The sequence below is a fragment of the Gymnoscopelus microlampas genome (genome assembly GCF_963454915.1).
Source record: "Gymnoscopelus microlampas genome assembly, chromosome: 14".
Taxonomy (NCBI): domain Eukaryota; kingdom Metazoa; phylum Chordata; class Actinopteri; order Myctophiformes; family Myctophidae; genus Gymnoscopelus; species Gymnoscopelus microlampas.
Genome location: NC_139951.1, coordinates 41538075 through 41556180, shown reverse-complemented (window position 1 = coordinate 41556180; position 18106 = coordinate 41538075). Strand labels below are relative to the sequence as shown.

General features: G+C 45.0%; 1 protein-coding gene across 1 annotated transcript in view; it reads right to left on the bottom strand.

Moving 5' to 3' along the window:
• sec24c (SEC24 homolog C, COPII coat complex component) overlaps positions 1 to 17690 on the bottom strand; it is a 32536-nt gene extending 14846 nt beyond the window's left edge. Inside the window, exons 1-8 of the mRNA XM_084077504.1 lie at positions 17549 to 17690; positions 13596 to 13765; positions 8722 to 8845; positions 8325 to 8494; positions 5455 to 6360; positions 4783 to 4937; positions 1790 to 1898; positions 1115 to 1242 (exon numbers count right to left, since the gene is read on the bottom strand). Of these exons, the coding sequence (XP_083933630.1) occupies positions 1115 to 1242; positions 1790 to 1898; positions 4783 to 4937; positions 5455 to 6360; positions 8325 to 8494; positions 8722 to 8845; positions 13596 to 13746 (1743 nt within the window). The 5' untranslated portion in view covers positions 13747 to 13765; positions 17549 to 17690. The remainder of the gene's footprint in view (positions 1 to 1114; positions 1243 to 1789; positions 1899 to 4782; positions 4938 to 5454; positions 6361 to 8324; positions 8495 to 8721; positions 8846 to 13595; positions 13766 to 17548) is intronic.
• Positions 17691 to 18106: the final 416 nt, after the last annotated feature.

Below are 18106 nucleotides of genomic sequence, written 5' to 3'. Positions count from 1 at the left end.
CATTCCTATAATTACAGGGTTAGTTAAAGGATAGCCCCATCTGTGACCTCCTCCTTTGCTGTACCTCTGGGAATCAGTCACAGCATTGCCATGCAGAATTTAGGGGGCCGGGCGAAACTGTCTATTTTGTGTCCTATTTCTGAAAGTCTTATCAAAAATGTAAAGGTAGTACAGAGTCTTTACATGTCTTTAGTAAAGATGGTGGTGGTCAAATAAATACATGGCTGTGAACATCCTTTTAAGTCGGGTTTTTTGACAGCCTGTGCTGGATTTAACAGGGGTCAGAAGCGCGTAAGCGATCAGCAGCAGATCAGTAATGTGCTTTAGTGTTGAACTCAGGACTACCGTTTAGAAATAGGCATTTTATAGAATTGTTCCCACCGATTCTGGATGGCAATGCTATGTGACCAAGTCCCAGGAGCTACAATGAAGGGTGTCAAAGATGAGGCTAGCTAAAGGAGAACTTCAATGTTTTTCTTTTGCAGAGGTTATTCCAACAGGGCGTGGTACATTGACGTGTACAAGAGGACATTTTTCAAACACAGTCAATGAACTCAATGAACTCCTCCCAACAGTGTCTACAGACCCAGAAAGCACTGTGTTGTTTCTGATAAGTATGTGTTCATACAGTGAAATGAAGGATTAGGTTGATAAATGGAAGTTATCCAATAGCTTAACGGTGACTGGCTCATCACCAAATGTTCATTTCATCTCAGAGGGAGCTCCAGTAGCTACTGGCAGGAAACAGTGGGAGGTAGCGTTGGGATCCGGAGGAACCAGATCCAACATTGAGGAACCGGAATCGGTTCCATCACATTCTTTTTCTCACACTGTCAGAGCTGGTATGTGGACTTCACGTCTGATATATAATTACAATACCGGTGGTTCTCAAACTTTTTAATTTCAAGGACCACCATAACCATAACATTTGTACACTCTCAGAGTTATAGACCTGTAAGGGTCCATTTGGAACCCCCTCAAGTAACCCAGATGGTCCTTGCCTGGACCTCACTTTGAGAACCACTACAATAATACTGTATGTATGATTGCATTTGTGTTAGAAAATTATATAGAAAACTGGAATGGTTAAAATCCTAAGGGAGGAGTGAGGTACCTCGTCCGCGGGCAGCGTGGCAAGGGGCTTGATGACCGCGGCTAGCGGCACTTGGGACTGCTTGGCCATGTCGGATGTGCAGGGTATGTTGTAGGCTGTACAGCGGACGAAGCTGGGGCTGGCGTTCCCTGGACACACAAAGAGACACACGCAGACAATGTCACCAAAAACATCTTCACCTCTCTTTGTCAAGAATGATGATCATATTATTTATGAAAGGCAAGACTGGTGCAACACATATATCGAACTAATCGATTTAACTGGTCATAAAGAAAGAAAAAAATAGCTAATTTACAAGCTCACTACACGCTGTACTGGCTCTACACATGGCTTGTAGATTGGCAAGCCATTAGATTTTCGTCACACCATTGTACAAAAGTACTGCATAAAATAGGGCTTCAGTGGTTGATTGATTTGATGATATGTGTATTTTTCTTTTATTATACCCAAAAGAATACAGGCTTCTCGATGATTCGATTAATCAAAAAAATAATCCATAGAATAATTGCGGCCCAGTCCTAGACAAATTATGTTTGCCCTGAGGATGACACCTTCATTTTACTAATAAACTACAAACTCAAACTACAAACCATTCACAGACAGGGGTTTGTGTGCACACAGAGACACAGAGGACACACATGAAAGACCATAAACAGGAAATACGTAGGCGCTTACCTTGATCTTTGGCCAGGAAGTTGGTGGTGACGAGGGGCGGGGCCTGACCCCTGACCCCGGTGGTGAAGGGCTCGGCGCCCTTACTCTTGTCGTCCTCAATCACCTGGATCTGAGCGGGAGAGGAGAACGGGGGGGGGCGGGACGAGGTAAGACAGGAGTGCAGACACGCGCCTTTAGTCGCACAACAAACACGTACACAGAACACACATGCAGGAGAAGTCTGGCATACAATCCTAGACGCACACACACACACACACACGCACGCACCCACACACAAAGACACACAACTAAACAGAACTAAACAGAACACACTCAAATAAATCCCATAGTTTGTCAAGGCTGAGGTCAGGAACAAATAGCAGATGACATGTGTGTGCACAGATCCCGGGACTCGCTACAATGAAAAGAATCACTCCCCACAGACACCTGAAGGAACAAGCAGATGAGAACATCCTTGGGGATGCTCAGTGCATGCCACTGAAGCTACGAACCACGGGCAAGTGAGACACTGCAGACTGGCATGCGGGGCAGGGGGTTGGGGGTGTGGTTGGGTTCGGGTGGGGTGGGGGGTGAAAGTTCTTAAGAAAACCCACCCAAACCCAGGAAACTAGGGAACCCTCTTTAAAGTTTGTCAAAGCTGAGATGGGCTGCCTCGGGGGAGTTCAGTGAAAAGTGAATATCCACTATTTATTTACGCTAAAGACATGGGAAAATATTCACCTTTTAGATTAAAATTGTGACTTAAGCACGTTATAACTGACCAAAAATGTTGTTGTGGTTTAAAGAACTAATCAGCAAGTCCTAAACACTACCATTCTTTTCCCCCTAGTCTTTCCTCGGGTATGTTTATTTTAAACTTTGCTCATAAGTGATGTTGTGTTAAAAGCATTATTGTATGCTGGTGAAGTGGTACAAAAACTGCTGTTTGAAATCTTATGTTAATGTTAATATCCCAAATGACCACGGAACTTACAAATTGGGATTTTAAAATAAATCAGATTCATAGTCATCACGATCCAAGACAAATATAATCTGGCCAGTAGTACAGAATTGTCCTTAATGTCTACTGTAAACTTGAAATGTGCAAATGTGTTGGCGCCATAGTGGTTTAGCATGGCAGAGGCATTAAAAATGGTCTATAAATGTTGTATGTTTCTAGTGTCTCTGTTGCTTGCTGATGGCTCAGAAACACTGAGTTATCAACAGGTGACACATGTTGATATATCCAATAGCAGCCCATCTTCAACATTTTGAATACCAGCGGCGAGGTTTGAGGGGTTAAGAGTTTGGGGTTAGGCGGGGTAGGAAGGTAGTCTGGAGGGCAGCTGAGGGTTAGTGCGACAGGGCACAGAAGAAAAGGGCAAAGGCAGGCAACACAGGAGACTTACTGGGCTGGGGATAGCGTCTGGGTCTATTCTATGTCTTGATTTCTGCACAGCCGGCATGTCAGACGCTTGCTTTAAGTTTGAAAACAGAGTGTGTCCAGCGCGTTATGCAGAAATAAAATGAAATTAAAATACAGAGAAGAGTGAAAGATAAAAAAAGGGGACAGATTGAGAGTGAGTAAAAAAAGAGAACTCTGCCAGATTGTCCTGACTAGCAGGCAGACATTTGTCTATGTGCAGAGCTGAACCGAGCAGTAGTATAGATTATAGATTATTGATTAGTGATATAGCAGACTATACGCGACAGATTCAAGCAGCGTAATAGTCTTGTTTGACGCACATGCGGAGCTGGTCTACATGTACAGAATGCTGCAGACGGTATACTGCAGCGAGCAAGGAATATTAAAAAGAGAAATTAGCACGGTTAGACTTGTGTCGTGCATGTTGAATCATATCATTTATGTATACATACAGTTATGACACTTTACACATAAAGTATACCACTTCCACCTGATACCTTGATAAAGGCATCTGCCGAAATGTATGGTGCGATAGGATTTTATTTTTATTTTTTACCAAGAAATTATAGAAATAGCTAATCTTTTAAGGCTTACGCCTTGTTTTTTGGGTAAGCACTGTCTGCTGTGCAAAAGCCCCCCAAAGGAATTTAGCTTTTCTGCATCAGGAGATTTTAAGTCCAATTTTGGGATTCACACTCCATTTGGTTTGCCGACTCTTTTATTGTTGGTTACTGGAACGACCACAATTCCCCTCAGGGATTTACGAAGCTATAACCAGGGGTGCACATAACTTTTTAGGTCTGGTACGCAGAAGAGCACCTGGACATGTGACTTGGTGCGCATGGCGCCCGTCCCGTTTTGTCAACGGGGGGGGGGGGGGGGGGTTCAGCCCGGACAGTTTTGTCAACGGGGGGGGGGGGGGGGGTTCAGCACGGTGCCCACCGGACAGTTTTGTCAACGGGGGGGGGGGGGGGATGTGGGGGGGGGGGAGAAAGAAAGGACGCTCTGCTTCTAAATTCCGCCGATTTTCGCCGTTTCTTTTTTTCTCACGCTGTTAGATAAAGCCCCCAAGGTTGGTGCCCTGTGCTGCTGCGCTGATTTTATCCGCCAGATTGGGACGTTCACGGCATATTTTGCACCATTACGGTGCGTTCATCATCGGTGACGAGTGCCTCTAACAGCCGCTGCAGCGAGGCAATGCGAGGCGATGCGAGGCGATGCGAATCATATCTCTACCCCTCTGCCTAATGGCTGTACATGGGGCCGACGGGTGCTTTAGAGTGATTGTGTGAGTGTGGCTTCAGGAAGTAAATTCCTAGCCTCGATCTCCAGGCTTTTATTTTTTAGTTTTGCTAAAAAATAAAAGCTTGGAAATTCCTGTCCCAGCTGTTGGTGCGCAAAAGCGCCTCGCGTCGCCTGATGTGGTGCGCATTTTTTATTTTGGGTGCGCATGCGCACCTGCGCACCAGTTATGTGCACCCCTGGCTATAACCTAACAATTGTATCACAAAATTACACATTCTGTGTATATATTCTACGATTAATGTTCATAAAACAGAAACTGTGTGTGTGTCTCTCTCTCTCTCACCGGGCTGGGGATGGAGTCTGGGTCGAGTCTTTTCTGTGGAGGGGGAGCTGGACCAGGGCCTGGAGCCTGGGCTCCGTAGTTTGGTGGTTGGCCAGGATAGCCGGGCTGTGGGCCTCCGTAGCCGGGCTGTGGGCCTCTCACTTGGCCAAATGCACCTGGAGGGGAACAAAGAACCACTGAGGCACCGTACAGAGCAATTCCACTTATCTTACACTGGAGACTGTATTGAAAATGCTTAGGTTTCGTTTTTTTTGTTCCCTCAAGAGAATCGGCAGGGTAAGGACAGAGGAGGGACTATGTGCAACACAGCTGGGACCTGTGGGATTCGAACCCGGGATGTCACGTCAAAAAGCCACCAGGTAACTCTGTGATTGTTCTAGTCCAGTGGTTCTCAACGTGGGGTCCTTGGGGAGGGGTTCGAGGGGGTCCCCAGCTAAATGATTGGTAGTTAGGAGCAACCAAATGCACCCTCACAGGTCTGTAACTCTGAGAGGCTGGGCGTACAAATGGAACGAAATGGACTGCAGAGGATTTTACAGTGTAGAGATATAAAGAGATACAAATCGCATCAAATGGGGGTCCATGGCCTAACCTAACGCATATCAAACTGGTGGACCATGAAATTAAAAACGTCTGAGAAACCGCTGTTCTAGTCAACGACCGTCTCCTCACCATTCTGCTGAGGCGGATATCCTCCCTGCATGCCAGGCTGAGGAGGCTGCTGTTGCTGCTGGGGCCCGGGGGGCCCGAGGGGCCCCGGTGGCCCCGGTGGCGGGCCTTGCGGCCCCGGAGGCAGGTGGTTGGCCTGGGCCATGGAGGTGGGAGGAGGATGCATCTGAGCTCTGGGAGGAAGGGGGCCAGGGTGGTAGGGGGAGGACTGCTGGGGAGGAGGGGGGCCCTGGGATTGGGGAGGCAGCGCTCCCGGCGGCGGGGGGAACTGACCCGGGCCGGCCGAGGATGGAGGAGGACCGACGGGAGGGAAGGAGCCCGGCTGAGAGGAAGGAGGAGGGCCCGGCGCTCCTCTAGGAGGGAAGGAGCCCTGTGTGGGGGGGGGAGGACCGGAGGCGTAGGGAGGTTGTGGGGGGAAGGACTGCTGGGGCTCAGACACCGGGGGAGCTTGGTTGGGAGGCACGGGACCGGAGTAGGAGGAGGGAGGGAACGCTGGCTGGGAGGGAGGGGGGGCAGAGGAAGCGTACGATTGTTGAGAGACGGGAGGATGCGGAGCGGAGGTGGTGTACGGCTGCTGAGCAGGAGGAGGAGGACCGGCCGAGGTGTATGGTGGTTGCTGAGCGGCAGAAGGGGGAGCGGAGGAGGGGTACGATTGCTGAGGAGCAGGAGGAGGAGCAGAGGAAGTGTATGATTGCTGAGAGGCGGGAGGGGGAGGCGCGGGGGAGGCAAAGCGCTGGGAAGGAGGAGGGGGGCCTCCGTAGTATTGCTGCTGCGGGGGTGCGGCGGGGTCACTGGGAGCGGGAGGCAGGGTGTGGTCCGTGGACGCGAGCGGAGGAGCTTGGGTGTAGGAGGCAGGAGGCGCAGCAGAGTAGGCAGCGCTGACTGGAGGCGCAGCGCTGTGCGGCGGAGCTGAAGACACAAGGAGAAAAGGTCAGTGACTCATCATGTTGTCATCCTACTAGACAATAAGCAAAACTCTCAGTGGGTTGCCATGTTGATGAGTTGAATACACAGGACCACAATGGAAACAAGTCCCCAGGACTTTTTTGTGTTATCCTTTTTAGCTTTAATGTCTTACTGTACCGCGTGCTGTTTACATTTCTGACTAATAAAGTATTCAATCAATTAAACAGGATTTGTATTCCCATATGCTGAATTGACAGCAATGCCATGGATGGTTCTATGGGAACTGTAGTTGGGGTCGCAGGTAGAAATGCGGATATGGACTAGTGATGGCTGGATGTGGCACTTTGAGCTACTTTCTATTCAATAATGAAACATTGGTACCTCGTGCAGTGCTTAAACATTTAACAAAAATGTGTTTTGCCAACATCATCCAGCCAATATGCTATAAAAGCTGTATCATTGTACACACAGATTCCGTGAATGAAGGCATGCTTGCAGATTTCTACACTTTACTCTTCAAAGCCTACCCACTACCTAACCTATCCCCCTCAAATAATAAAGAAAGGCACAATATAGGCCTAATGCCTTTCACAGAATATTTAGAATGCCCATTTATCCTCAATGTTAGAAAGAACAACAGTTGCCATGTACAACAACAATTGTTGTAAATGAATGCCCTGCTTGATCATACTAGAGTGTCACAGAAAAGTAGCAGATCTACAAGCTAGAAACACGGGTCGAAGCGGCGCGTTGAGCTTGTCGATCTGATCTTTTTTTTATTAGATTTTTTTTTGAGACAGAGACGATATACATTTTTCATTCATTAGGCTGAAACGAGGTTGGCTCGAGAATCCTTCATTTGGCCAAGAAAATGATAGGCCTCAATATACTCCAACTAATCCAAAATTCTTCTTATTTTTAGAACTGTTAAGCTTGATTTATACTTGCAATGCTAGTGACGCGCTCCGAAAATAACAGATCTGCTATTTGTGGTGCATGACATGATGCGCAACCAAGTATAAATCAGGTATTTGATACTGTATGTAGGAGATTCTATCTAGGCAATCTGGGGGCTGGCAACAAGAAATAACCCAGGCACGGACACACAGGTGAAGTTGTGCATTTTCCGTTACTGTACACTAAAACAAGATGGTGGCGTCAAGTTGAGCTTTAGATGTCTAGAACTCCAAAGCCAAATTCCAACACCCAAAATCTCTGCTCACTCGCTCAATCACACTCGGTCCTCCAGCTTAACCCAGAAATAGTTTTGTCCCAATTGGTAATAGGCTTTTTGGAGGAGCCGTGTGGAGGAACAGAGTGGGCTCTCAAAGCCGCTTGGAGCGTCAAACAGCATCGAGTGTAGGCTTCAGCCTGTTCTCATCCCCTCGCCGGAAGTGTTGTCTGCCTATCTGTTCTGTTATTGGATGGACCGCCTCTAGGGCTATTGGAGGGAAACCCATAACTACGCTGTCAGGGAGAAAAACAGCATTGCCGTGTCGCGGACTTCAAAGGGATGTTTTAGAGCCGACAAAACTGATTTCGAAACGGTTTGAGGGTGAAAGTGTCCCATTTGATTAAACTGCAGAGATACCAAAGTGGATTGCCATTTATATATATATCATTCTGAATAACAGGGATCGAAGCTACTGAAGCAACAAATAAAATAATGGGTTGATTTTTAGTCATAAAATCATGCTGTTATCGAGAATGCATGTCAAACAGCTCATAAAGGCCTATGAGAAATACAGCATCTAATAGGCAGATAGATACATTACAACATGAAATGCAGGAGTAAAGAGTGAGTGAGCAGGAGAGAGGAATTGGAGTGTGGCTGTCAGTCCAGCCGGCTTGATTCCTCCGGACTCGCATAATAATCCTCTCCTCCTCGCTCGGAGGCGGGACTAATGTGCAGGTGGAGGACGCGAGTGGAGTGAGCGAGTGTGGAAGTTGCGGTACTGGAATTTTACCATATCCTCCTGGTCCAGCAGGGGTAGGCGGTCCAGAGGAAATCTGCATCCCAGTCATCTGATTGGTGACCTGCTGCATGCCGGGCGGTGCCCCATACTGCTGGGGATAGGAGGGATGTGGCCCCGACAGGTTGACCGCCCCCTGGTTGTATGGCTGAGACACTGCAGGCCTACAAAAGGAAAACACACTTATCATCACAGCACAGTGTGACCAATACCACCTGTGGGTTAACCGCCTTCAACCTGGCGTCCCTATTTTGGGCATGTCAGAGTTCACAATTGACCCATTTCGCTATTAGTCATACGACTAAATACATAGGGCTTAAATGGTCATCCTCACGATGAGGACAGACAACTCACAACCCTGACGCACGCACACACAGTAACCATTCATTACCTGAGAGGTGCCTGGGTCATGGGTGGTGGGGGTCCGTTCTGGATGTCCCCCGGACTGTAGTGGGAGTAGGACTGTGGGGCAGAGACTGGTGGGGCCCCAGAGGTAGGAGGAGCCCTGGGAGGACCTGGAAGTCAGAGAACAGATTAGATATTTACCAGCTCACCAGCTGTTAAATCCAAATCACTTCGGATCATGACGATCCATAATCCACTAGTCTGAGATCAATCTTTCAACAGTGATGGGATTATTAGAGCACACATCTAAGCACGGCCTTGCGGTCACGCCACTGCAGTTGCCATATGCTGTAAATGGAATGTTAAAAATGTCAGATCTACAAGCTCACAGCGCGTCAATTTTCACCGCATCCTACAACAAAGTATAAAATAGGGCTTAAGTGGGTAATGTTGTTAACTTTATTAATTTAGAGTGAACTTGTAGCGTAGAATTACAACGACCCTTATATGATTATGGATGACTGTTTAGCCTCACTGCGTTTGTGCTGCATTGTAGATTCTGTCGGACAGACGGCACGAGGACACTCTCGTCTACACACGAAAAGACTTTCTAGCCTTTTTGAACAACACTGGTGATGTCTTGGACTTATTTTTACTCAAGGACTTCAATAAAATTCGTTAGACTAAAATATTACCAAAAAGAGCAAAGAAACGAGGCTCGAGACGAGGAGGCGTTTTAACAGCTTAGAAGACTTGGCTGTAGCAGCAAACTGGAACAGACTCACAGCCAAATCAGAACAGGACTGTGAATTCAGGATAAGTAATCTCATCTGTTTTACCGAACCTTGGCTCAAGGAAGAGCAGGCAACTCCCAGAGGCTAAACCACAATCAGAGCAGGCAGAGAAACAGCTCACACAAATCAATAGGAGGGGGGGGGGCTGTGTATATTTGTTGAAGAGACCCAGGGCAAAACAATTCTGCTTACGCAAGTACGCATGTACTCTGTACTTTGAAATACAGATTCATTTAGAGTGACCCTTCTAAATGGTAAATGGTGCATTTCTATAGCGCTTTTATCCAAAGCGCTTTTACATAGATTGTGCATTACATTCACCTATTCACACACACACACACATTCATACACCGATGGCGGAGGAAACCATGCAAGGCACCAACCTGCTCATCGGGAGCAATTAGGGGTTCAGCGCCTTGCTCAAGGACACTTCGACACTAACTCTGGGGAAGCCTGGGATCGAACTGGCAACCTCACGGTTACCCATCCGGCCACTCTACCCCTGAGCCACTGCCACTTCTAACTCCGATGTGAGTTTGACCAGATTACTATTATCCATGCCTATAGTATATATATCTGGCCCAGACAATAAAGAAGCTGCAGCAGAGATGATAGCAGAGATTTACAATAATGCACTCTCTCTCTCTCGCTCTGTGGATCAATCTGTTTTTATCCTTTTTAATACTTAGTTGCAACCTATCTGGATACCTGCCCACCCTTCAGAACTATGTGGACTGTCCCACTTGTTCTACCCATTCTGCTTTGGAATATCCCAGACGCTTAAAAGGCCCTTGGCAGGGTCAGACCACAATGTTCATATTGTGCCCACGTACAGAGCTATTGTTAAGTGAATGAAACCTGCCACCAAAGTGATACAAGTACGGTCCGAAAAGGAGCACAGAGGAACTGAGGGACTGTCTGGAGGACACCGAATGGGACAGTTTCTTCCTTGAGACGACCACAAACTCACAGACATGATCTCTTCATATATCAAGTTCTGCAAAGACAATATAATTGAGACCAAATCTATCAGGATTTCCCCAAACAAGAAATCATGGGTTTCTAAAGAGCTGAAAAGATGTATTAAAGTAAATAAAAATATGAAAAGTATTGACTACAAATATAAGATTGAAAATAGGTTCTGCACAGGTGATGTGTGACACGCCTAGGAGGGTCTCAATGCACTTACTTGGGCCAGTGAAAAACTGGAATGCTCAACAAATACCAGTCAATCCTTTGCTAATGAACTGTATGTCTTTTTTTGGCAGATTTGACAAAGAAAGATGATGTGATCAATTATGCTCCAGTGTTTCTATAACCTCTCCTAGGATATTAAAAGAGGTGGAGGTCGCAGCAAGCCTTGCCAAGCTAAAGCCAAACAAGGCCACAGGCCTAGATAGACTTAAAGGGTATGTCATTAAAGTCTGCCTCCTCCAATTAAAAGGGGTTCTCATATAGGCTGTTCCAGTATATATTGGATACCTCCACCATACCTGAATCGTAGAAACTTTCCATCATCAAAACTGTGCACAGGAAATCAGGAGCCAGTATGATGAATAAAGTTATTCAAGGAATAGCACCTACTTATTTTCTGCGCAAGACTATGGAAAGGCTTTAGTCAATCACATTACTCCTCTGTTGCTTAGAAGTTTAAACTCACTTAATTTACCTTATAAAAGTCATAGAGGAACAGACGATGAAATCTTAACCTTAAGCCTAAGGATACACTAGAGAGCCATTTTTAAATTTTAGTTCTGCTTTAAATAATACAATGAAAACACCACATATTATTTTCAAAAGACTTGGTGAACTTGGGATTAACAGTGTTGTTAGCGTTCTTTGGTTAATAAAGTTCCTCTCAAACCGACAACAGAAAGTCTGCGTCAAAGAGAATATGTCTGATCAACTCACCAGTAGTACAGACTGTACAGTTCTGTCCCGTAATGTTTTCTTTGTACACAAATGAAATGATGATCCAAGAACAATGCTACAGTTGTACAAACTTATGCTGATGATGGCCTTAAGTTAAGTGAACTATCTGATATTCATACACACACTTCAAACATGGTGTCAATGTAGTACTCTAGATTTAAGCCATTAAGACCTGAGGTCGATTCTACAAATGCCTTCTAAACCAGTAGTGCTCTTCACCGTCAAGATGTTTCAAAAATGTAAAAGAAATAGCAGATGTACAAGCTCACAGCGCGGCACTAAGTGACGAGCTGTGAGCTTGTATATCTGCTATTTTTGAATAGCCAACGCTAAAATCTTTCCCGGTTTTAACGGGTTAAACACTGGTAAAAACTCAAGAACTCCTACTAATCAGTACTGGGGCACAATTATGGATTGTTCATTAAGCTTCTCTGGAAATACTAAATATATTTTCAGGAACCATTCACAGCACATTTACTGTCTGACAGTTTTAGCCTTTGTTGTGTTTAGGTGTCTTATCTATCTTATTTATTTACTCTGCCATGACCAGGACCTGAGTAGCAAATTTCGTTCTGTATGGAATGACAATAAAGCTACCTTGACCTTGACCTTGTCTCAGAAGACTCAAACGTCTTAATGTGAGCCAACCAATTTTAGAAGCTGGGTACAAGACTGTGATTGACAAGTGTACTCACTTTCAACCTTACGTCATTGTTTGGCAAGCTCAACTGCAGACTAAGGCGTAAGCTTGTCACCATTGTTGGCATGGATGGAGAGATGGCCAAGAAACCTCAGACCGAACTGAGTGACCTGAATTAGAAACAGTCACAATGCCCTGAGCATTCTTAAGGATCTGCTCTTGTGTTGTTGTTGTTGTTGTTTTTATTTGTATTTCTTATATGTTAGATTGTGTACATAGTAATTTAGAAATTATAGAATGCATCTGAATAACTAAGTCTATGTTGACTTAACATCATTGCGCACGTCATAGATCTAGGAAGTTAAAATTCCTTATTTTCTCTAGGAATATTTTCGGCTGGCCGTGTAAAATAAATCAGCGCTTTAAAACGAATTGGAGCGAAGTAATTTTCACACTGTTACCGTACTGAAATTTATGGAATCCAATGGCTAGTTAGTATACAGTGAGTTGTGGTCAATGGGCTATGCCAGACCACCTGTACGTACGCTCCTTTAACCACTTTCAACCTGCAGTTCCTAGTTTGGTCCTGTAATAGGCAAACATATTGACACACATTTAAAAATATTTACTGATAATGTAATCCGTATTGAGCTTTTTTATTTTATTGGCTGCTTTAAAAAGCTTTTCTGTACCTTGTTATATGCATTTAATGCTGAAAACTGCTATGGAAAAACCCAATAAACAAAGTTTAAAAAAATATATATATACATATATTTACTAAAATGTACTAAAGTAAAACATTAAAATAAAAAATATGTACAAGCTCAAGTCAAAACGGGTCACGATGCGAGCATTGTGAGCTTGTAGATCAGCTATTTGCTATTGGTCAAACGACTAAGTATCCACCTGTTTCCTAGGCCTTGTGTTTTCCACTTCCTGTCGGATTTCATTGGATATCATTAGTCATCTGACCGGTTTCATTGGATTTCATTGGATCAAAAGACAAGAAGTGGAACACAGTGAAAAGCCTAGGAAACAGGTGGATAGGACTTAATGGTTAATTGAGAAAGAGAGAGATGGAAGCAAGAGAGAGAGAGAGAGAGGGGAGGAAGCAGTTACCTAAGTCAAGAGGAGAAGACAGGTCAGAGACAGGATTGGCTGCCACAGCCTTAGAGGGAAAGCTTGCATAAGGAGAGTAACCTGAAATACAAGAAAAAGAGGGAGAGAAGGCGAGCACAATAGAGGAGAAGGGAAATCAGTGAAGCCAGGCAGAATGAGAAGTGATGGGTAGGAGAACAGAGACAGCACACTCAACATTCTGACGCAGAGGGAAGGGGGTAGGACACTACGAGGTTATGGCTGGGTGAACTGCCTGATGCCCTATCTGTTGTTGTGTATCTCACCCACTACAAGCTTGTAGCCGATCTACAAGCTTGCAACGTGTCATAATGCGTCACGTTGTGAGCTTGTAGATCAGCTATTTTCAGCCTTCAACGTCATGCAAGGCAGTCTATACTGTAGGGCTTATGTGCTTAAAGTAAAACCATACTTTACCTTGCGGTGGAACCCCGGGCTGGTAGGCCGATGTGGGCCCATTGTAGGGAGCAGGGTAGCCCCCTGCCAGGGGAGCATAGCTGGGCTGGCCGTAGCCAGGCTGGGGCTGGCCGTATGGAGACGCCATTCGAGTCTGCTGGTTTACATTCATCCTCAGTTCATGCCTAAATCTGGGTCAGATTATGACATAATCATCAAACAGTTGCTCAGGAGGAATGATCATTGACAGAGAATGAAGACAATTGAGCTGGTTAAACCTGCTGAAAATATAGCGTTGCGTTCACATCTGGAATGCCTCGGGCAGAGGTTCCCAAATTATTTTTTTTATGGCGTGGCTCTGCAACAGCCTAGCCGTATATATGACACGTCACGCTGCCAGTAGGCCAAGTACTTCCACAAATGTATTTCACGTTTTATACTTTTTGAAATATTACATATTTAATTTGATATTTTTAAGTTAAGTTAATGGGGTTGTGGTCATGCCATGTGGTCGTGCCATAAGTAATGCCATAAGTAAATGCCATAAGTAAACAAGGCACCTGCAAAAAAATACATCAGCAAAATTCCACATGGGAACAGCGTGGCACCGATGTGCGTGCCAACCTGTGACCTGCCAACCTGTGACTTCAGTCATCAATGACATCAGTCGTCGTGTATGACAATCAGTGGTGTGTTCTACCGTCATACGCTGTATACGGCGTACACAGTCCAGATTATTTTGGGAAGAAGCGTATACAGTCTAATAACCATTTCATCCCTTGAAAACGCGAGAGCGTATACCCACGACCACGCGCATCGTATCGTAGCGTATACCCTCCTAAAAAACCTAGAACACAACACTGATGACAATTATTACATATCTATGACGTAAGGTATGACTCCAAATTTAGGCAAGGTTTCAGCCCCAACAGAACCCCTTTGAAGTCCTGATTGGCGCTGATTGGTCCATTGGTTTGTGAGATTAGCTCCAGACACAGATCGATAGACAAACCTTAATTAGTGACTAGACTTCTGCATAGCCATGCCGTAATAACAAGACACCTCAACTCTTAGCTAGAAAAAAAAAACTACCATCTCACAAGCTTACTTGGTACCATACTTGGCTGCATGTGACAACTTTTATTTGCAGACAATGCATAACGGTGTGATTAACTTGCGTCTGTACATTGTAGCCTAAATAGATGTCATTGTCGCGTTTGGGATTTTTTTGCTGCTGGTTGCTTGAGTTCTGACTGCCTTGCTCGTGTTGATGACTCTCCATTCCATTCGTTTAGTTAACTGTAAGAAATGATCGATCCATTTTATAATCACTGCAGGGTTCTCTTAGTGATGATGAGAAAATAAATCTATCTCATGGGAAAGTGGGACTGGCAAGAATGAACAACACTGCCACCGTTGCCAATAGAAACCAGACTCACTGTGCTTGATTAAAGTTTAGGAGTTGCCGCTTGCCACATAGCCTATAATATTCTGTATTGTCTAGATTTTCGACATGTTAAATGTTCCGCCGTAATAGCTTCAGGGTTGGGTTAGGCTTTATAGTGAATCTAAATTACAAATCAACTACTGAACATAAATTCCGAATGCGAGGAGTCAATTCTGCTGCACCCCTATAATTATTATTATAGTGCAAGTGAGGCAGGGTAACAGTGTTAAAAAACTGTTATGACAGACCTAATTCCTCTGGGTCTTGGCATCTCCCTCCTGCAGACAGGGAAAAATCTGCCCACACAGCAGTGCTCCAACTAAGGGGGGGTGAAGTACCTGCTGCAAGGCAACAGCCGGAGCCCCGAACACAGCGGGAGTTGGAGTTCAGATACTGTACAATGTGAGATTAGACGTCTCTGTCACATCCCTGCCGCCTTCACCTTGATGTGCGTAAAAGTCAACTGAACTATGTGCAGCAGTTCAGTCAGTGGTTATATAAGAAAGTGTGCATATTGCTCAGGTTTGACCAAAATATTACACAAAGATTATATATAAGAGGAGATATTATGTATAAAAACTGAATCGTGTTAATATGCAGCACTCTTCTGCACTTACAACTCACACAGAAGTCAATACACAAAATTTGCACAGTACTTAAGTGACAGAATAGCAGTTATATAGTACGTCATCGTTTCCTTTATGTGAGAAACACCTTTATTAGCTTTCGTTGTTTGTGCTGACCACACCTTACCCACCAACTCTTCTCTGGCTCAGCAAACGCAGACTCAGAGGCTTGACACACTAACTCAGTTTCTTGCACTTTACTCAGGGGGTGTACATGATTCTCATTATGTTAAAGCGTAACAAAAGACACTAATTTAACATTCATTCTGTATTCTGTGGTACTGACGGCCTGACAGCCGCAAAGTCTCATAACTTGTAACTAAAGGGCTGTCCACACACCAAGAATGATAACTACAACGATAACTATAAATATGTATAATTTGTTCTAACTCAAGAGGAAGACAAGAGTCCAAACCACAACTATAATGACAACGACAACGGGGAACTAAATAGTTGGGATGACTTTCAGAGTGATTTGATGAACGATAAAAACACTGGCAGCCAATCAAAATCCATCTGAATGTACAGGGTGTAACCATGTGTGTCATGTTCAACACATCACTCTCATTCCACATGTTTTACAGAATGTTATCGTTCATCATCCATTTATTGTTATTCTTTATAGCTGTATTTGTGGCGTGGACAGCCCTGTACTCTCGCAACAATGTGGACAGTACACAGAATTGAAGAAAAATCTAAACCTTATGTGGGTTCAACTGAACCCATGGCTCGGTCTGATTGGAGGTGTCAAAGACGGGTCAGTTAAGTATTTGTCTAATAGGGTCTGGGACCCCTCTCAGCCAGGGGTTCCTTGGCCTGAAAAACGTTGAAGACCCCCTGATCTATCTAATAAGTAACTAACTTGGGAGGCCATTCATCGCAGCAGTGGGCCGGATTACACTGAGGGGACCACAGCCTCATAACTGACAGATGTGTGTAGTGTACACAAGTTATTCTGCGTCTTTCCTGGACTCCAGATGATGAGTATCATCTGACACAAACACACAGGCTCACCTGAACAGGAGCCGGTGAATAATTCAGCGGTGTGTACAGGTGCATACACACACGCACACACACACACACACACACACACACACACACACACACACACACACACACACACACACACACACGGGGGAAAAGAAACACAATCGCTGGACTAGTCGTGTGGCTATTTACCGTGACGGACGGGCCTGTACGTGTTGAGTGACCCAAAGCTGCCCCAGCCATAGGCTTCCATCCACACTAGCAGCCAGCTATAGCTAATGGATGTTAGCTATAATGGTAATCCGGGACTCGACCCGGCCGTGACACTGTCACAACAACACATAAGCCCTTTAAATCATCCAGCAGCGTGTTCTTGATGTCAGAGGCACTTGTTTGACAGTAAAACACCATGTCGTGCTGTCAGTGTCAGAGGAGCCACTGTTTACTAACGTTACCTTGAAGAGCTAGCTTAAGCTAGCACAACAAGCGAGCTAAACGGGAACGTCTCCAGTCCAGCCTCAGTGCCGCATTACTGGTCGCCCTGCTAGCTGATACGTTAGCCTAGTGTCAACCCCCATGGAGCTATAATAACACTGTCAGCCTGACAAAATGCTACTAACAACACACGAATCATGTGTAAAAACATATCATAATAACATCCCTCTGGTTGCCAACCACCGGTTAGTTTAGAACGGAACGGAACGACTCGGGATACTGATGACAGCAGCAGTTGTTGCGATCAGCTGGAGGCTAGCTAGGTTAGCATAGCATTAGCATCCCCCCCATAGATAGCAATAGCATTGACGTTGGCTTTAAGCTAGTAATGTTAGCTACCCGCACCTAGCCTCCCGGAATGCTATATTTATTTGAGTCGGGAATGTCACACAACCACCGTCCCCCCGCTCACAACGTACCTGCGGCGGTGTGGTGAATGGTGACGGTGTCCCCGGTACGGAGCAGAGTGTTAAAAACCCGGTGGTACGTCTGATAAAAACTGATGTATGAATGTTCGTCCCCGGTCGGTGTAATCCCTTCTTCGGTATTTTCCTCTCACGGTGAGGGTCTGCATCCCATAGCCCGGGGGGTGGCTGGTCGCGTTGTGATTCGTTAACTGGGACGGTTGTCCGTGGCAACGCCATGTCAAATCGCCGATTTGACATAACTATTGGTGCTTAAATTTAATAATAATAAAGCAAGGTTTAGTGATGTGCGCAAACCCAAGAATGACATTAACCACTTTATGCCCTGTTTTATTTTATACATTCATATATTTAAAAAAAAAATAGCGAATATAGCAGATCTACAAGCTCACAATGAGTCTATTTTTGATTAATATATATTTATACAATATTTTCATTGTAATTTTTTGGTGACATTACATACAGCATCACATACATACCCTTGCACTTGCCTGATATCAAAATAATAATAATAAATACATTAAATAAACATTAAAACAAAAACAAAAGTAT